This window comes from Dasypus novemcinctus, chromosome 24, assembly GCF_030445035.2.
Source record: "Dasypus novemcinctus isolate mDasNov1 chromosome 24, mDasNov1.1.hap2, whole genome shotgun sequence".
Classification (NCBI taxonomy): domain Eukaryota; kingdom Metazoa; phylum Chordata; class Mammalia; order Cingulata; family Dasypodidae; genus Dasypus; species Dasypus novemcinctus.
The window spans coordinates 19,811,071-19,832,373 of NC_080696.1; the positions used below are offsets into that span (position 1 = coordinate 19,811,071).

Genomic DNA, 21,303 nt, shown 5'->3' on the forward strand with positions numbered 1-21,303 from the left:
GCAGATGTGGCTCAAGTGATTGGGCTCCCATCTACCATATAGGAGGTCCAGGGTTTGATTCCCAGGGCCTCCTTCTGAAGGCAAAGCTGGCCCAAGAAAGAGCCGGCCCAAGCGGAGAGCTGGCCCAAGTGGAGAGCTGGTCACCAAGCCTGCTAGTCCATATAGAGAGCTGGCACAGCAAGATAACAAATGCCACAAAAAGAGACACAGAGGAGAGACAATAAGAGATGCAGCAGACCAGGGAGCTGAGGTAGCGCAAAAGAATGAGTGCTGTCTCTCACTCCAGAAGGTCCCAGAATCATTTCCCCATGCCATCTAATGAGAAAACAAGTAGACACAGAAGAACACACAGTGAACGGACATAGAAAGCAGACAGGGAGCACAAAAATCCACAAAAATGGAGGGAAGGGAGAAATCAATCTTAAAAATAATAAAATGAAAAATAAAATAAATTTGCTATTCTTAAACCTATAAAGTACAGTAAAAGAAATTTATTTTTAAAAAGTATTTCAGGGAAACGGACTTTGGCCCAGCGGTTAGGGCATCCGTCTACCATATGGGAGGTCCGCGGTTCAAACCCCGGGCCTCCTTGACCCGTGTGGAGCTGGCCATGCGCAGTGCTGATGCGCGCAAGGAGTGCCGTGCCACGCAAGGGTGTCCCCCGCGTGGGGGAGCCTCCACGCGCAAGGAGTGCGCCCGTGAGGAGAGCCGCCCAGCGCGAAAAGAAAGTGCAGCCTGCCCAGGAATGGCGCCGCCCACACTTCCCGTGCCGCTGACGACAACAGAAGCGGACAAAGAAACAAAAGCAGACAAAGAAACAAGACGCAACAAATAGACACCAAGAACAGACAACCAGGGGAGGGGGGGAATTAAATAAATACATCTTTAAAAAATAAAAAATAAAAAAATAAAAAAATAAAAGTATTTCAAGCATCATTATTGATATAATGATGATGAACCCAACAATCCCATTCCTACCGACCCAGATTCCCTCCTGTTCCATTGCCACCTATTTATTTCAGAACTCCTCCTCATCCTCTTCCTTCTTTCTCCCCTGTTACTATCCCCTTTCTTCCCTTTTCCTCCCCCTTCCCCACTTTGTTTTCTCCCCTCCTACCTCACCCACTTCATTCTCACCTCCCTCCTCCTGTTTTTTCTCTCCTTCTCTCACCACCCCTTCCCCTTTCTCTCCTTCCTTAATCTGCTTCCTCCTGCTTTTCCTTCTTCTGAAATATTTCATGACAGATACAGAGGGCCTCACATGCCTCTCATGGATCCTTTGGTCCTTTGCAGAGGGAGCCTTGTTTGTGTCCTTCCTGCGAATTTTCCATATCACTGCATTATGTGACTCAGTCAACAGCTTGTAGTTTTGTATTGTTTTGTTTGTGGTAGATATCGTTTGTGTGTATTTTTAAAACAGTATGCTTTGCAAAAAATGGAACCTGTGTTTTTTAGGTCCATTTCTATTGATAGATCTTAAGAAGGATTTTTGTTTTCTGGTCTAATTTTCCATTTTATTAAGTACTATTTTGTAACAACATTGTTTTCCATTCTTTTTCACCAGAAGTATATCACATTTCAGCCATGTCCAAGGTGGCCTAAGTGTAGGTCAACTGCCCACTCCTATCTAATCCCTTTAAAAAAAAAAAAAAAGTCAGAAAACTTGTTCCAAGTTCCAAACCACCAATCCACTCAAAATTTTTCAAATAATCCCTCCCTGATTAATTGAGGACTGCCTAACTATTAACTTAATGAATCAAATAATAGCCTCCCCTAATAGGTTTTTTGGTTCCTTCTGAAATCATCACGATCTCATCTTCATGACAATTATGAAAAATAACAATAAGTTAATGACAAAAATCTATCCTTAAAAATGGAAGTAAGCAGGAGGTTTCTCAGATGATTAGGTTGTGACTATAGAAATGCACAGCCCTAAAGAATACTACCAAAGTCACAGTGGCAAGGCAAACCTTCTGAACTTTAGGACAGAGTGCTTCTGTTGGTTCTAGGCCAGTTTATGCACTATCCTTTTACAATTAACTAAATAAAATAGCTTTGAGTTGTTTCTGTGTATTGAAACAATATATACACTTAGTATATAACTAAGGGTTAAATATCTCTCTTCAGATACAATCTTTAAAACTAAGTGATTTTTCAAAATTTAAGAAAGCTCTACTAGAAATTACTTGGTTAAGAGTCTAATGAAACCCAGAAATATTTGCTTTGATCTCTTGGATAAATGGCTAATTAAACAGCCACATGTAAATGATGTTTACCTGTGGGTCCCTGTGCTGTCAGCCAGAGTCAATCCTGTCTCTTGAGTAAACACATCATTAAAGCAGCAGAAACTCCAATTATGTCCCCTCGAGACCAGATAAGATCCACAGTGCCCGCATAATCTATTAGGCAATTACATAATTGAGCTGCATGCTTTTAAATCAGAAAAATTTGTAATTACTTTATGTGAAGAAAAAATGAGTTGGGTGCTTCATTATAATACGAAGTGCCTTAATTTTCCTTTTCTCCCAAGTGATGTCTGTTTCCTCCTGGGAGAACTTCCTCAGCCAAGCACAGCAGAGCAGCACATTGCTGGCCTCTTTCGCCAGCTCTCTGCGCAGGCCAACTCACCTTCACCAGGAGGCCTCCAGAATCGAACCTGGGACCTCCCATAAGTAGACAGGAGCTCAACTGCTTGAGCCACATCCACTTCCCTCCCTTGCTTTCTGTACCTATAAAATAATAGTGCTGGTGTCATACGGAAGGGTATTTCCTGTAGTAAAAAAAGTTTCAGAAACCATCTGTGCAATTCAGTTTTTACAAATATCCATGATATTTCCTTAGAATGAATTCCTAGGTATAAAATTATTAGGTCAAAAGGCACATACACCTTTCAGATTTTTGCTATTCATTGGTAGATCTCATTCTGGAAGGGTCTTCAGAATTGTCAGTAATAAATGAAAATGTCATTTCTCTGAGCTCTTTATGAAACTGGATTTATCAAGGTTTTGGGTTTTGAGAGGTGAAATTGGCATCCAATTTTTTTGTTCCTTTTATTTTTTATTAAAATTGGGGTCAGCCATTTGTTAGCCATTTTATTTCCCTATTTGTTAGCCATTTTATTTTTTCTTTTATAATTTGGTGGTTCATATCCCATGTGCATTTAAAAAAATAGTAATATTTTTCTTGTTCACTTGTGGCAACTCTTTTTATTTCCTCCCCCTCCCCCCCCCCCCAGTTGTCTGCTCTCTGTGTCCATTAGCTGTGTGTTCTTCTGTGACCGCTTCTATTCTTATCAGCAGCACCTGGAATCTGTTTTTTCTTTTTGTTGTGTCATCTTGTTCTGTCAGCTCTCTGTGTGTGCAGCGCCATTCCTGGGCAGGCTGCACTTTCTTTTGCGCTGGGCGGCTCTCCTTATGGGGCGAACTCCTTGCGTGTGGGGCTCCGCTACACGGGGGACACCCCTGCAAGGCATAGCACTCCTTGCGCGCATCAGTACTGCACATGGGCCAGCTCCACACAGGTCAAGGAGGCCTGGGGTTTGAACTGTGGACCTCCCATGTGGTAAGTAGACGCCCTATACAATGTGTTGCAATATTTTTAGCAGTTGGATTTTTGCCTGTCATCTTCCGTGATCATGTTATGGGCACACTGTATTTTCCTTGAGTATCATAATTGATACGTTTCTGGATATAAATTGAGTCAGCCTAGGTGACTGTTGGGGTTCTAGACATAGCAGGATCCAAATTTAAACTCGATTCTGACAAAAATTCTAGTAGCTTTGAACCAGTAATTCTAGAAATACTGCTAAGTATAATTCATAGGATGATTTTATCTTCCCTAAAATCTGAAACATGAAGGTATCATTATCAGTCATTCTGAAAATAGCATGTGCCTCAGCTTGTAATTTCCAAGCCCAGAATCTCCTGGCTCCTGGGAAGGCAGAAAAGTGAAGGAGTAGTTAACTTGGTATTGGTTTAGCCTTCAGACTGCTGGGCATCTCCAAACAGTGAAACAATCGTCACTCTTCCCTCCTGGGCTCCAAAAATAGGTAATTCAGAAAGCTTTTAGTAACTAACAGATAAGTTGAAACCCATGAATAAGCATTATTTAGAAAATGCCCATAGTAAAATTGTTGTCCGGTGGCATTTTTTTTAAGATAATGAGCTCCAATTTGCAGAACCCATTCAGTCTCAGGATGAGACTGTAAAGCAGCTTGTTAAATCTTCTCTCGGCCTTTGTTCCTTTGTAGGTGTGGGGCAATGTTGTCCCTCTCAGACTGCATACTCCTTCAAATTGGCAGTTCCCTGAGAAATACTTCTTTCTAAAAGATCTGCAGACAGTACATCTTGAAAAAGTATTCCTGTTTTTCCTAACTCAGTAAAAGTTGTTTTTCAAACCTGATATCTGTCCCTTGCCTGAGGCTGACTTTTGTTTCTGTCTCTGCTTATCATTATTCACTGCTGGTTAAAATAGACTTAGATTGTAGGTTGCCCTACAAATGACCCACTGGGCAGATTCGCAGCTCTTTCTATTGGTTCCATGGTCCAGAAGAGTAAAGCCAACCATTCTCAAGATGTAATTTGATCCTCCACCAAAATCCTTAGAGATATAAGATACTTATCTTTTTAAAATTATCTATAGTATTATCTTACAAGATGAGTAAGTCCTTTTATAAACATCTCTATCAAAAAAGTAAGAAATCCTGGAGATGAGTGCTGAGTAGTAATGGTAAATGGGATAAAATATACTTAAAAAATTAAACTCTGTAGCATGACCACTTATCTCCCCATAGAAAAGAGGGCTCTGTACAGAGTGGTGCAGTGGTGGTGCTCTTGTCAAGCATACAAGGACTTACAGAAAGACATTTGCAGTATTCTAGCATTTTCTTCTGTGTACTTTCAAAACCACTAGTTGGAACCCAGCTAAAGCAAAAGAAGATCTTATATGAAAGTGAGATGAATTGTGTGTCATTGTTGAGGAACTAGTGAGAAATGATCTGAATAATTGGTAATCCAAAATAGTTGTAGTATTTAGACGAGAAGAATGACAGTGTTGTTCATTTTAAATTGCCCAAAAACCTATGACTGTTTCCCTTATTTACACATAGCACAAGTAGAAAGTGTAGGAAGCTGCAGGAATTTTATTTTTAAAATATGTGTTAGTACATAGTTGCCATTATGAGATCATGCCAAGAAATTATCATTTACAGCTATTGTGTAAGGTGCTATAAGGTCGAAATATATATCTGAGGCTCTTGCAGAATGTTTGGATTATTTTAAATACTAGAAAAAAATGATAGCTTTCACTACAGAATTTGGACCATATCTTTTTGTTTGTATTTTAAAATACATTTCATATACCTAGAAGTGCTGGGCACACAGAACAGGAACTTAGCCCTCTGTGGCAACGGTTTAGATCAGGAAGTCTAGAGACCCAGAAATGAGGCACTTGGGATGGTCCAGACTACACGCTGAAAGTGACAGGTGGCAGTTCAAGGAGTTGTGTCCGCTCTTCCTTGCCCTCCTCCTGGACAGATTCTGGAAGCAGGGTCAGCACAACAGACCATGTAGCCGCTGGGAATGGGGCAGTATAGAGCCACTGATGGCAGCCAGCTTTGGCCTGGGCTTTAAGGGCAGGGCTCTTACCTGAACCTCAGTATGTAGAAATGGAGAGCCTAAGCAGGAATCCCAGCAGAGTTCTCACAAGGAGTAAAATCCAGGAACTAGTTTGTACAAACAGAGGAAAAGCCCCTGGCTACTGGAACTGGAACACAGGTCCTGGCTACAAGGCTAACTTGATCCAAGTCCTTTGCAAAGGAGACTAGAATTCCTTAAACTCCCCAATGTCAGCTTCTTGAGCTTCTAGGGTAAGCTGTGGCTCCAGATAGGTCCAGGAGGTCAGCCGGTACAAGGAAGGGCAGAGGGCAAGAGTTGTGCAGGGATGCTGAGGCCAAAGGCAGTAGCCTGGAAGTGTGTCAGAGCCAAAGGTGGCAAGGTGGGAGCTTCCAGGCTCAGTGCTGTGCTTAGGGACTCTCCCCTTGGGGCCTCTTCACCCTTCTTCACGTTAACCACAAGGGAAGATTATGTGTTCCTCCCCTTCGTGGAATAATTACATTGTTATCTCTTTGCTCTTGGCCTAAAGATGACTTGTGAGACTATCCAACTCCACTCTTCATATTAATATGTGAAGTCTTTCACATCCATTTCCACCCAGCCCTGTATTCACATCATTGTCATGTTCCAGTGAATGGTCAGCTCTACCACCCAGGTTTCCTCTCCTAATCATCTAGGCACATGGCCATTTCTGAACAGGAAGTGAGAGAAAAACACATATTTGATAGCATAGCATTGTCATAGCTGGTTGCCTACTGAAAGTTTAACCCTGTCACCCACATATTTTTGTTTTTTGGGGGAAGAGTGCTAACCTTGAAATCAGGAGACATACGGGCTAAAGTAGATCTGTTAATTGCCACCTTTTCTTCCTCTCTCAAGTTGGCTATGATAAAATCTCTGCCCACCTCCCTGCTCTGGACACCTGAGGTGAAATGGGTAACAGTTTAGTGTTGGTTGAGAAAAGCGAGGCAGTGTGGTGGGGAAAGTACCCCAGGCTCACTTGGAGACTTAGAGGCAATGTGCAGACCATCTTTATCCTTGATTGAAGGTTATGATTTAGAATCAGGTCAGTTATCTTTTTGCTCAGCACATCCTCCTCAGCCACAAAGCTTTTCTCCTATTTGGGGGAGATTCAGGGGTCCTTTCTAGAAGGATGTAAATACCATGAGATCACATTTTCCCAGATCTCTTAGTCCAAACCAACTCTATCTTACATGCCTAGAAAACCGCATTCATGCAGCAAAAGAGTAAAATCTTTCCTTAAGAAAGGAGGTCTGAGGTTCTCACTTTTGTATGTATACCAGAGAGGTTAAACCAGCCCAGATTTAGGTGGAAAACTTTCAGAGGGGTTTACATCTTGCGCACATACTTTACAAGCAGAAGGACACTTCTGTATTACCTAAGATTCAGTCCTCAAAAAAAAGGAGGTGTTATTGTGAATCTAAACTGTTATAAAGTATGAAATGATGTTGGGAAATAATCAGATGTTAATTTATCTTGAAGACATTTTATTTTCAGTTAAATGTCAGGGAAGCAAATTAAATCCTAAGTAAAGCTTACCCTAAAATTATTTAAATGCTGGGTCTTTGAGACCAAGGGGAATGTAGCTGCAGTTTGTTTTTATTTCTTTGTGTTTTCTTTTAAACACTGTAGGCATCAGCATTATTGAAAAAAGCCCTTACAGAAGAGTGTGATGATAGGTCACCCATTCACAGTAATGAATCATCTTGCAGCTTGCCATCCATTCTGAATGACAATAGTGGAATAAAGGAAGCAAAACCAGCTCTACCGCTCAACCGTGTTCCTACAAGGGAACAAGGTAACTATTGTTAAAGTGTCTGCCACAGCAAAAATGAATTCAGAGTCACTCAGACACCCTGTTTCTCAAGGTACACCTATAAAATAAAACTGATCAGAGAATACCTCTATTTTAAATATGCATAATAGGTCGTTTTATATCATCTATTAAATGTATATGTTCTCATTTAGTCTTACAGGAATGGGAAACCTAATTGTAGGTCTATAGTTGTGCTGAATTCCTAATAAAATGGGAGATTTTTGTACGTTGTAAGATCCTAACAAAACTGATCATTTTGCTCATCCCACAAAGATAAAGATGATTCCATAAAGTCCTATGAAATTTTTGCTATCACTTAATTATTATTTTTCATTTTTTATAATAATTAATTTATATAGTATGATTATAATAGGACCTTATCAAAATCTAAACAGATGATTAAGAAGTGAAGAATTTATACCTCCAAAATTTAATAACCAATTTTTAGTATTCAGAAATTGTGATTATATTAGCATTATTGTTAGACATACAAGTAAGCTGTTATAATGATATTTCCAGGACAGCCTTGAGTTAGGATGTATTCATAAGTCGGGACACATGCGCAGGATTTGAAGCTCACTTGTTTTAAATCCCACTCAAATTTAATGGATATCAGGCTAAATTATTTTATATGAAAGCAACACCAAGATACTTTAATTTTAGAATTGGTTTCCTTTTTAGAATCAGCATTATTTCAGAAAAAAAATGAACTAACCATAAGAGGGGAGGGATGCTGTGAAAAAAGAAGGAAAGATGGTTAAAAGATAACAGACCTGTTTGTAGTGTAACTTTGAAATACTGTTTGATTATTATGTGTTTGATTTTTAGAAGTTTCAAGCGGCTGCAGCAATGAGAGCAAGGAAGAAAGTGTGGCAGCAGAGATACCAGTCACAGGTAGAAGTTATGGTTACCTAAGAGTTTCAAACACAGGATGCAACATTATTATATAAACAAATCATTCTAGGTTAGTGGTTGTGGACCCCACTAAGAGCAAGTATATTTATCTACTCCATGCTGGAGCAGGAGATGAATCATAAGATCATAAAACATGAACTTATGTTACCACAAACTAGGGTGGCAAGTGGCCGTGTCTGTCAAGTTCCTCGTAATCATGTTCTGCACTTACCCACTTGTGCATCCTCCTCCATGCAGCCTTTCAGCTTCTGCGTCTGTGTGAAAAGGTCAGTCTCCATGGGGAACACCCAGCCATTATATGGCAAACTACAGATGTTTCTGATTTGATTCTTTTCTTTCCTGTAGTAATTGAATGTGTGTAATTAGAATAGAAGCAGGAAAAAAAGTACCAGACAGGAAGCTAGCTAGTGCCTCAGTTACAAAGCCAGTTTGATAATTCAAAAATTTTTGCAATAAGGTTTCATCAAGGCCTATTAAGAATTCTGCAAAGCAGACATATGAGACTTGTTTAGATGGAATCTGAATATCATTACTTTTTTCAGTTTTAGAATATCAACAGCAGCAATTAGTATTCTGAACAGAGTTCTATTTGTGGTACATGTAAATTTACTAGTACCTTATTTTGTAAAGTGGTGTACTACTTCATTAGAAATTCAGAGGTCTGACTTTAAATATTTATACAAGTAAATGCGCCATCTCACTAAGGGGCCGAGGCATGCATCTGCATATGTGCTGGTTTTGTTGTTGTTTATAAGCGGAAGAGAATGGCTTTCTTTTATGGCAGCACAATTTGTGGCATGAAGATTAATTTTTTAAACCCATGTTTCTGTGATGACTCTGGTTTTGCAAAAGGGAGTATATGGAAGAACAATTACTGTATATATTCTGCATCAGGTAATACTTCACTCCAAAATGCAGAGGTTTTCTTTTAAGCATTTGTTGCAGTGATATTTTTATTGCCTTTTTATTCTTCGTTTTGAGAAAACATGGTAGGGTCCCCTCTTGATTATTTTCATTTATTGTAGATGTGTAGATGATCCTAAACTGCAGATAATCCAAAAGTCATCTGGATGCTTTTCCCTTATATTTACCATTGAATGAAGAAGTACCTAATGGCCTCTGAATTTATTTCAGTTAAAATTATAAAAGCTTTATTGCGGAGAAATGGGGAAATGACCTAGTTGGCCATTTTTTCTCAAATATTTATAATCATTCCTCACTGGGAATAGATGACTCACCCTAAAATCAGTGCAGGTGCTATTTCTCTCTCTTTCTCTCTTTTTTTTTTTTTTAATAAAAGAAGGCTAGTTAAGTACCAGGGTTTCATATCTTTTTTCTCTTCATGCAGAGAGAGGTGCGTTGTGCTTAGAAGTAATAAGCGCAGTTTGCATTAAGATGTTAAAAGGAACTGCAATTCCAGCAACCTCCCATTGATTCGTTAATAGTTGGCAGTTAAAGAAATGCTTTGTGCCTGATAGGAGTATGCCAGAGTGTTCAATGTAGAAAATAAATCAGGAGATATGAGAAAACAGTCTCTAAACCATTTACTTTGTTGGAGAATTGCAGTTCTGTCTGGCCACCAAACTCCTCCTTGTGCCCCCTCCCCGCTGGGCCTCCAGGAAGTTACTGTGTGATGTCTCCTGCACCTTGTACTTGGCTCTCCTTAGTCCTTTTGTTGCGTCTGTTAGTGCAACTACTTTAGTAGATCTCTAAGTTCTTGCCCATCATCCCTTTATTAGATTTTTGTATCTTTTGGCATAACTATTTGGCGATTTGGCTTTTGGTAGAGGAAGGCAAGTATGAAGTTTGATTTAAGATGGAGTCTGTCTGTCCCTTTATCATAGTTACTGGTGAAGCTTTCTTATCTGTGTGGGTGCACACTGGTTATGTTTGTTTGGGCTACCCTCCTTCCAGAATATCTGCAAGCAAAGGAATATTCCAGAGGCTGTCCCTGGGAGATGAAAAATGTGGCCCTTGAGCCTGGGCTTTGGCATCATCCATCAGTGTCAGCACAAGTCACTTCCTGCTCTGTTTCTCCACTCATTTGAACCTCTGTTCTCTCGTTGGAAAAGGAGGAATAATATCTGGTAGGATTGTCAATCTAAGTGAGATTGTGTAAGTGAATGTGCCAGGCATACTCTAGATACTCAATGCATGGCAGCTATTATTTATAGTAATGATATTCATGTGAAAGGTAGTATATTAGACAGCCGAAGGGGTGCTGATGCAAAATACCAGAAATTGCTTGGTTTTTATAAAGCATATTTATTTGGGGTAGGAGCTTACAGATTCCAGGCCATAAAGCATAAGTTATTTCCCTCACCAAAGTCTATTTTCATGTGTTGGAACAAGATGGCTGCCAACGTCTGAGAGGGTTCAGGCTTCCTGGGTTGCTCCCTTACTGGGGCTTGCTTCTTTTCCTCTGTGAGGTTACTTCCCAGGGATCCAGCTTAAGGCTTCAGCATTAAACTCCAACATCAAAACTCCAACTTCAAAAACCCTTAACTGTGTCCTTTTCCATGCCTTTTATCTGTGAGTCCCCTCCCACCAAAGGGTGGAAACTCAATGCCCTTCCAGCACAAGAAGCTTACCTGATTACTTAATCAAGTAAACCTATGAATTCAATATCATCTAATATACCTAGAGGAAATGATCAGTTTACAAACATAATTTATTTTTGGAATTCATCAATATTATCAAACTGTTACAGGTAATATTAGTCTTCTCCTGTCCTGGCTCCCACAGTCTCCAACACTTTCAAGCCAGTGGCATCTAGTTAAAAAGAAACCCCACAAAGCAAAAAGTGTATGGAGGTAGGTGAGTGGAATGGGGATAAGTGTCACACACAGAGATGAGTCCCTGAAAGGGTGTCTGGACACCTCCAGTCTGTTATTCTGGCAGAGTTGTGGGAGCCTATGGGACCAAGACCTGCCCAAGCACTGTGCTGCTGTAATTCCTTGTGGATTGCTCTTTCCTGCAGGACTGCAGGGTAGGTTTCCGTAAGACTCTTCCACTTGAAAAACGCATATGGTGATTTGAATCCAGAAGGATGTTTACCTTATTGAAAAGGAATCTTGAGAAGAGCTTTGTGATGGTTTCATAGCTTCTAATTAAAACAATGAAGAAACCCTCAGACAAGAATCCTAAACAGCTGATGAAATGGCTCCTGGGGATCTCATTGGCTGAGGCACTGACGTCTCTGCCCCTGAGTTCCTCTGGGCCCCTGACCCTTACTACTCCAAGCCAAGGACATCACAGGGCACCTGATACCCTTGATGCACTCCCTCACAAACGTCCATGAGCTGATGCAGCATTTTCCCAAATGTATTCTATGCAATCCTTTGCCCAGAAATGGCTTCATGGAGAGCATTTCATGACCAAAGCCTGAGCGATCTTGCTCTCCCTCTGCAGTTGGCACAGTACACACAGTATTTTGAAAACATTTAGAAGACTTTCAGCAAATGAACCACTTAAAAGTGAGAACCTAGAGTTTCAGTAATTATCATAGTGTTGAAAATGGAACCTTCCTGTTAATAGCCACCAGAATTAATGTTCTGTGGAACAAGTTTTGGGAAATATGCTTATATAAGTAGAATTTTTTTTTTAAACCATATGTATAATGGGGGCACTAGCTTTCTCAGTATACTAAAATTATCTTCATTGTTTTCCTGTGGTTTCTATTTGTGGGAACTTCCCTTGTGGGTGAGATTCCCTGGTCTACTTTAATGTAGCTAAACCCAATGTTATGATAGAAAGTTAACTTATTGAAGTTGTTCCTCTAATTGGTGTCCGGAAGTTTACAGTAATAACTTTTGACAATCCAGATGTACTCTTCTTCAGTGTGGTCCTTCTGTGTGTTTTTATTTGCTTTACAGCCATTTCAGAAGAGGTGTTGTAGAGATAGGCCAAGGACAAATCTGGAGCCAGACATGGGAGGTTGGCAGAATAGGAAGCTTTGAAGTCATACCATTTTCAGAATGACAGTGGTCTTTGGGAAGTTTAACCAGAGGAAATTCAACAGCTGTCTTTAGATATTTCGAAGGGTTGTGTGTACAAGGAAGAACATTTATCTAGCCTACCTACAGAGAGCAGCTCAAACTGCTCTTTTCGGGAGTGTTACAGGGAAACTCAGTAATGGAACTTTCTAACTTTTCATTTCAGCAAAACCAAGCTGAATGTCTTTCAGGTGTGAGATTCTGTCTATACTGGGTGCTTGAACCATGGAGAGAATCTACTCTCTAGAGGGGCACTGTGGAAGAAATTCTTGTTTCTGGGAATTCTGACATTCCTTCCAGTAATATGAGACTGTGAATCAAATATGCCAACATTCTTATATCTTTATTTCCCTTTCTTATTTACTTATCACCCCCAAAATATCAGTGTTCTTGGCAGAGGAGCCCATCCCTGAAGAGTTTGCTATCATACAAGAGCATCTGCTTTGTTAGTCATCATTGTGGAGAGCCATGTGTCAGTGTTAAAACTCTGGCTCCTTTAATCTGTGCTGAAATTTACATAGGAACCCTCCTGTACACACTCACACTCACTCAGAATAGTATTCCCACAGACCGTGTGATCTGTTAGTGTCCTCACAATCTACTCCATTTATTAGTCTAGTTGCTCACACTTTTTCATAAGAATCCAAATCAAAGTCAAAGATGAATTTTGGTATCTCTGTATGTATAGTTTTATATATACTAATTAATATGTTGTTTGCGTGTAGTTTCCACTTTTACTTGGACTGAGTCCTGAGAATACCAGGGACAGCAAAAGACTGGGTCCCTGCCCTCACTCAACCCCCATCATCTCTAATCTGCACAACAGTTCTGTAGGGTAACTACTAGTCACTCATCCCACAGTCAGAAGTCTGACAAGGTTAAATGTCCTGCTCAAGGCCATGTGGCTAGTGTGGTGGAACTAGAACCTAAACTTCAGGCTTTCAACTGAATTCTTTTCTTTCCACCATCCTCTTTCATTTTATAAGAAATGTGTCTGCAGCAGGATATCTGAATCAATGAGTGTTTGTGTATATAATAATAAAAGATGAACTCTGCAGGGGTTCTCTTGAGAGCAATGATGAGTAAAGCCTTTCCTTTCAGTTCTTTTGAGCTCGACCTGGAGAGAGCTGAGCAGCTTGCAAGGGTGTGGACTGCACCAAGAGGTGTGCCCTTTATAAAATGGGGCAAACCCAAGTGCATCCCAGCTCTAGGACTACGTGCAGGTTGTAGGATATTTAGGTCCCTGAAATACTTGGCCTCGAAGAAAGGGGAACTTCTTCATACCCCCAACTCAAAATTTCTCACATTGGCAATTTTATTGGTATTCACACTAAATTTACCTTTCAGCACTGAGTTTTAGTTTAGCAAATGATGCAACTTATGCTAAGCTTCTTAAAAATATAGCACCTAATACAGTATCTGGCACATAGTAGGTATTCAGTGTGTCAAACAAATGAATTAAAGTGGGAGTACTAAGGAGTTTCCTTAAATACTTGTTGATTCAGGCCAGGATATTATCTCTTTCAGTCATTTATTCTACCAACACTTTTCCCACCCCATGTGCCCATCCTGGCAAAACTCATCTCCTTAAGCTCCATGTGAAAAGGACTCTCAGCTTTTATCTCAAGAGGATTAAGCCTCTGAGAATGTCCATTCAGCCTCTCATTCTTTTGACACCAATTCTCTTGGTCAAGCTGTGTTGAAAGTGGTTGCCTTACTGTGCCATTCCTCATTGATGTTCTTTGGCCAGCTGGAATATTCAAGGTCAAAGTAAGGTACATGTATTTAGAAGCTTTCCAAAAGGTTAGCCTGTATTTTGAGTGGCCACTTGGGGTTCTGGGCAGTGCTTCCCTAAACATTATTGCTTCAATTTTACATCTAATTGGAAAAGGGCTGGAAACATACAATGGTCAGGTTGTCATTGGTGACTGGATTTATCCTGGGAGAAAAGACTGCAGGGAAAACTTCAGACCACCAAAATGCAGTGGTGTAATACCACCAAGTACTGAGATTTTCTTGAGAATGTGCTTCACCCGTCCCGACCCACAGGTGCACAAGAATCAGAAAGGAAATGGTACCCGCTGCGCCTCAGATAGGGGACCCCAACTCCTGCAAAACCAAGAGTATCACCCTCTGCCCCTGGGTTTTCCACTGCAGTCCTTATCACCCTGTCTCCATGGCTGTGGTCAGGCTGCTAGGGCTGCTCACTGCAGCAAAGCGGTTCCCACTCATGTTACAGGGTGCAGGTGTTTTCTTAATGTGTGGGCATTAAAGAAACAGAGAGGCCCCTTTCAGGGGCTGTCCTTGGTTAGATATTTTCTATGTTCAGGGAAATGAACTTTTAAGTGCCTAGAGAAATTCTCCACAGTAGTCACACAGTAGACCCACGTGGAATTTTAAAACATACCAATACCGGGGCCTCACCCTAGGTCAGGTACATCCAAACCTAAAGTGGTGGGACCCAGGCATCAATCGGTATTTTATAACACGTCCAGGGGCCTCCAGGTTTGAAACCACTGACCTGAAAGAGCCCTTGTAGGCCTTGCTGTGAAACACCCTCATTTTCTACAGGAGGAGACTCAAGTTGAGAGAGAGAAGAGGTTTGCCTTTAGAGATTTTAAGAAAATTGGGATCCAGGTGGGATGTATTAATTTCCTAGGACTGTCACAACAAAGTACCACAAATTGAGTGGCTTAAAACAACAGAAATTTATTCTTTCACCATTCTGGAGGCTGGAAGTCCAAAATCAAGGCTGCAGCAGGGCCCAGCTTCTCTGGAGGCTCTAGGGAAGAGTCCTTCCTTGCTCTCTCCAGCCTCTGGCAGTTTCTGGTGTTCTTTGGTTTGTGGCAGCATCATTCCAGTCTCTGCCTCCATCTTCACCTGGCCTTTTTCTCTGCATCTCAGTGTCTTCTTTTCTTCTTAAAAGGGCACCTGCCATTGGTTTTAGGCCTCCTCCTATGTCCAGCCTGATTTCATCTCAAGCTCCTAATCTAATAACATCAGCAAAGACCCTATTTCCAAATAAAGTCACATACTGAGCTTCTGGTTGGAAATGAATTTGGGAAATGTCTAGCATCCATTTCACCCTATACAGGGATTATTCCTCACTGCTATAGATGACAAAGATAATATTGCCATTACTACTACTATTGTCAATATATTTGATTCATTTTATGTCACTGAGTAAAAATTGCTAAAAATATTCATTTTTTAAAAATCTATTTAATTATACCAATAAAATATAGCTTTCTGATCAAGATTACACAAACTTTGACACGTTAAAAGAGAGTTGAACATTGACCCCCCCCACAATTGAACAATTGAACAGTCACAGTAGGCACTGACCCCCCACAATTGAACAATTGAACAGTCACAGTAGGCACTGTGATTATGACTTTGCATAATAAGTATAGTAACATCAATGAAATGGTTTTGGTTCAATCTGGGAACTCGTAGCAAGCCTTGCATTTATTTTCAGGTTTAATTGTTGGATTACTCCTTAGAAATTAAGAAGGTAATGTAAGTACCTGTTTTTGACACAGCCCCAAGCAAAATAGCTTTGCTCTGTGTATCAGACTGCTCGATGAGAATGTTGGCAATAAATTTATAGACCCAGGATGACTGGGGAAGTGGAGTTTTTTGGACTTGGAAGTCATTCTTGTTGTGGATCCAGATCTGTGCATCTCACATTCACTTAGATTTGTGGCCTTTAAAAAAAAAAAATTCCTAAACACATGCAGTTTTCTGCATTTTCAGAATTATGAAAGACCCCATATCCCAATGTTTTCTCATTTTTATGTAAACAGATTGCTGGACAAATTATTTCTTGGTTTGAAGTGACAATATATATCCTTTGAAATAACTCAAGAAACATGCCCCATCATTTTTATTTTATTTTGTAAAAATGGATTTGCTGAGTCAGCAGCATGTCTGGTGCAGTATGAGAAAAAACTGCATGGGTGTAGAAATACATGAAAAGTAATGGCTCTGAGGGAAACTCATTGAATAGAAAATCTTTTTCAAATTCATTTAATTTAAAAATTTCTACATGCTTCCTATCAGAATAGTCATTATCCTCCCTTTGCAGAAGACTCCCGATTCTTTGTGGGTTCAAGGTCATTTTTCTAGCTGTAGTGATAGGATTGCTTGCATCTCCCTTTGTTATTCCTTTTCCGGGCTCAACACTTCTGTTTTCATCCCGGATTTCTGGGAAGGCAGTGAGCAGACCCTCTGCCTCTGAGCTGCCCCTGAGAGGCCCGGTGAACCCCCACGTTCATCTGGTTCTTGTCATGGGTGATTAAAAGCACTTGTTCATCAGATATTTTCTTTTTCTTTTTTATTTGTAGATTTAGAAGTATTTTGGCAGGTGTACATTTGCATATAAAAGGGAATAAAGGATAAGAAGTTAAGGCTTTTCCTTTCTCCTCCCCTCAAAATCATCTTTCTTCTACCTCTATTCAGTATGTTTTCACTTTCTTTAGCTGCTTCCATTTTCTAGGCACAAAATGTATATCAAAAAAGAAAAAATAATATCAGTGATCTGTCACCACTTTGTAGGATGATAAATGATTTGGCAGTTTATGTAACAAAGTCGGGAAAAATATATTTATCTCATGTCATCAGTCTGGAATTAATAGGCAAGAATAGATTTTAACCCCTTGGAGTTGGGTACTGAATGAGATGAGACCCCTTGCCTTGTTTTATATGGCAGTATTTTCTACTTTTTAAACTAAATCTTGACGTAGGTTTGCATATATAATGACGGTAATGAGAATGCATGCATCTTTGTTTCTGCCTGTATCAGAACATTCTGATTGAAAATAGTTGAGTATTAAGTCACAGGCTAGAAAGCAAAGTCTTTTAAGGAGCCACCTGATCCTCACATTTTTAGACTATGGTTTACTTGCAGTTGAATATATTAAATTCTTTCCCCTCGGGGCAAATGCGAACCTTGCCCTTACTCTGCTTTTAGGAGACTAACTTGTACCTCTAGGTTTGTTGTTTTTGCTCCCTCATTCATTTATTCATGTAGTAACTATGAATTTGCAGACCAACACCGTGAAGGCCTTAACTGCTTGATTCTGCACTGTCTTGCTTCTAGAAAAGCCTGGGCGTGAGTTACCACAAACCTCATGTCTAGTCCTCCTTTTGTGTCTTGTGAAGTTGGCATTCTGGCCAACTCTTCCAGGCTGTTTGAGGAAGATGTCTTAATTGCTTGAGGAGAACTAGCAAAAGGTATACACTTACCTCCCAAGAGTCTGAATTCTGGTCCATTTCATACAGACAGCTACTTTAAAACATTCAGACAGCTGTTGCTGCCTCCCTTGATAATATGTTCCATTGTCTCTCTACCCTTTTAACAAGAAAGCTTTCCTAACCTCTGGCTTTTATCTTTTGGCTGCAATTTTTACCTAAGTGTTCTTGAACAACTTTTAGTAAACACAGAAAAAAATCACTCACTACCATCTAGTTTTGGTTTTGCAAGTATGTTTTCTTTGGCCTGTGCAGTGTCTTATTTAAGGGAAAAAATCTCACCTGGTGACAGTTGGCTGTAGCCAAGGAACAGCTTTCCATAGAGACTGGGCCTGCTACAGGCTCACCCTTCCACTGACTCCCACCTGGCCAGGGTCACCTACTTGATCCTGGAGTGTGTCTGCATTTATAGTTGCTGATCTGGCAACTGATCAGTGTCTAGGTACTAGAATCCCACATTCCCTTCTTCAACCTTGTTTCTCTGCCAGCTATGTATCCTCTAACCTTTCCTACATTTTTTAACCCAACCTTACTGATTTTCTTTTTCCTTTTCGGACCACCTCCCAGTTGTCTTATACTGTTCTTTGGACTAGAATAAGGTACATGCCAAGGGGAGAATGACTCCCTGTGCTGGTACGTTCTGATTCCTGATACACAGACCCCTGGTTAGCGGCACGCGCTGTCTGCCCTGATGCCGTGGTTGATTTACTGTGCTGGGACTGCCTCAGTTATTCCTCCAAGGGGATGTACTTAATCCTATTACCTTTGAAACTTCACTTTGCCATAAGTCATTGGAGGAAGCACGGAAAGGAGCTAGGAGCAGGTGATGTACCTGACAGTCTTCGGCTTGATTTTGCCAGCCCTTCATTACTCTGGTCAGGACAGTTGCAGCCCAGATAAAAATCAGGGACTCTCCATTTGGAGAAGGCCACAGCAGCTGAAGGGTCAAACACCGATACTTCATGGTAGGGAGGGACTTGGCTCTGGTTAAAGGGAACAGGAGACAGGAGCCATCTCTGTCTGTAACCTTTGTAGAGACAAAATCAGCTTCAGGGCAGCCTTGCAGGCATGCACATAGCTCAATTCCAGAGCCCAAGTCCTTCCTGAAAAAAGGTAAGGAAACCAAAATGTAATGGGTGTGAAACAAGGAACTCACCTATTTTTCTCAGGGTATTAAAATGGTCCCTTGCTTCTAAGAGCGAATTCACTTCAAGTTGGTAATTTCCCCCTTTGCTAGACTCCAACTGGTAATAATATCAGTACTGGTTGGATTGTGGATAGAATACTTAATCCCCTCAAATCTGAAATTACCTCATATTTACTAGCTTGATATTTCTCACAGAAATCCCCTCCTGAAAGTTAAGTTCTGCATGTTTTTTCGAGTTTCTGAGAAGTAGGAAAGCTGGCTCACTGGAGTTAAAAATTTACTTTAAAACAGAAGAATTGCAAACCACAACTCCAGGTATCTGTAGATGAAGAGGTTGGCTCCCCCTTTTTTTTTTTTTTTAATTTGTATCTTTGCTATCTTTTCCTTGACCAAACAAGTGTAAGTGAATGTAGAAATAGCATATGAAGGAAGCGGACTTGGCCCAATGGATAGGGCGTCCACCTACCACATGGGAGGTCTGCGGTTCAAACCCCGGGCCTACTTGACCCATGTGGAGCTGGCCCATGCGCAGTCCTGATGCGCGCAAGGAGGGCCCTACCATGCAGGGGAGTCCCCCGTATAGGGGTGCCCCACGCACAAGGAGTGCGCCCCGTAACGAGAGCCGCCCAGCGTGAAAAAAAGTGCAGCCTGCCCAAGGAAAGCTGACTTAACAAGATGACATAACAAAAAGAAACACAGATTCCCTGCCACTGATAAGGATGGGAGCTGTCACAGAAGAACACACAGCGAATGGACACAGAGAGCAGACAACTGGGGCAGGGGGGAAGGGGAGAGAAATAAAAAAATAAATTAAAAAAAAAAAAAGAAATAGCATATGGTTGTTAAGATTGGACTTGTATCCTAAAAGCTAAAAAACCTTTTGATTGATCTTTATAACAAAAACAAAACAGGGCATTTTAATCTCTTTTTAGAATTCAGACACTTTGCCTTTAATTTTACCACAATCTTCCCCCTCCTGAAATTCCATACAGCATATAACATTGGAATAAAGAAAATCTGAAATAACAGGGGCATTGAGGTTGTTTAGAGAGTGCTACAGTGCCATCCTAGGACAATGGGAAACACTTCTTAAACCCCAGGCCAGTACTTGATATACAAGTTACACAAAACAATACTTTTCTTCTCAGCATGCACTGCATCTGATATTTTCTTTATTGAAATTTCCAAAGTTCTAATTTCATCCCATCAAACTGATTTCACAATCCAGCAATCATTAACTAAAACAAACAAACAAAAAACCTTGCCTTAGAATCTGTTATCTTCAGAGTTGAGTCCCTGATCTGTTCATATTTTATTTATGTTTCATTTAATATTCCTCATTTGAAATACTCCTTTTTATCTTGATTGATTCTCAGGGCAAGATAAGTTATATTTTTATTCTTCAGTGTGATGTGAGTTTTAATCCAGTAATAAAGGGCTTGTGGTTAAATTCTTAAATTGAGCCAGCAAAAAGCAGGAATGTATCCTATTGCCAGCCCCTGAGGCTGACAGCAGGAATCCTTTTGTGGTTGACTTGAAAATGTGGATGTGAGGCCTGGAGGGCAGCCCACAAAGCTGTTTGAATAAGTCTGTGCTAGAACTCTAATTCTCTGTGCCTGTTTCATCCAGGTTCCCTTGAGACTTGGGCCCTTTATGCAATTTTTATTTCTTGTTTTTCCCAACAGTCTTTCCCAATTCAACTGACAGCAGACATTCTTAGAAGCCCTGCCTGGCCAAGGGCGTTTCAGAGGGAGCTTCTGGCTACTGCTACTTCCTCTGGGTACCTGGCTCAGCTCCCTGCGGGCTCTCTCTCCACCTCCCCATGACAAGTCTTGCTTAGATACTCTCAGTTGGGGGACTGTAAGCTCATCCTGCTGCCACCCTTCCTGACCCTCCCACGGCCCACTAGCCCTCTCCCAGAGCACGGAGCCTCCACCATCAAATTTAAGCACCTTGAGAACCCAAGCCTGGAGCACTCCAGGGTGACCTGACCAAGACTTGCAAAGTCAGTGTTACCTTTTCTAATTCATTTTTGCAGCTGCTTCTGCTAGGGCAGGAGTCTTTGCAATGTTGAACCTATCCACAGATCCATTCAAAATAATGACCAGAATTTGTCAAAGATAACACAACTTATCTTTGAGTCTTAAAGCTGGGTTCAACTGGATTGGTTTTGTTTGTTTTCACATTATCTAAAATTTGACAGTTCAAAAAACAAATAATATGCATGCATTTGAAATATGTTAACCTAGTAGAGGAAGAATTTCAGAAACCTCTCTAGTGGTAGAAAATTCAGTGTTTCTGTGCCTTTTTTTCCCCCCGTAGAAACAAAAGCCTACCAGTTGCTGAAGCAGTCTACCCTTCAGGACAACACAAATCAAACTGAAGACAAATTTCCAAAGGCAGGTATTCCTACATCACAATTGTCAGGTAAGTAATGGCAGAGGCAGCCCAGGTCAGTGAAAGGAAGGCCATTCTTTGAATGGTTCTAGAGTTTGCTTTGTAATGAACTCCCTATCTCAGAGTGAGTGAGCACATTCTCATACT

The 21,303-nt window shown here is 40.7% G+C and overlaps 1 protein-coding gene across 1 annotated transcript in view; it reads left to right on the top strand.

Moving 5' to 3' along the window:
* KIZ (kizuna centrosomal protein) overlaps positions 1–21,303 on the top strand; it is a 112,362-nt gene that overhangs the window by 74,794 nt on the left and 16,265 nt on the right. Inside the window, exons 8-10 of the mRNA XM_004447758.4 lie at positions 7,266–7,431; positions 8,278–8,343; positions 21,082–21,186. Of these exons, the coding sequence (XP_004447815.1) occupies positions 7,266–7,431; positions 8,278–8,343; positions 21,082–21,186 (337 nt within the window). The remainder of the gene's footprint in view (positions 1–7,265; positions 7,432–8,277; positions 8,344–21,081; positions 21,187–21,303) is intronic.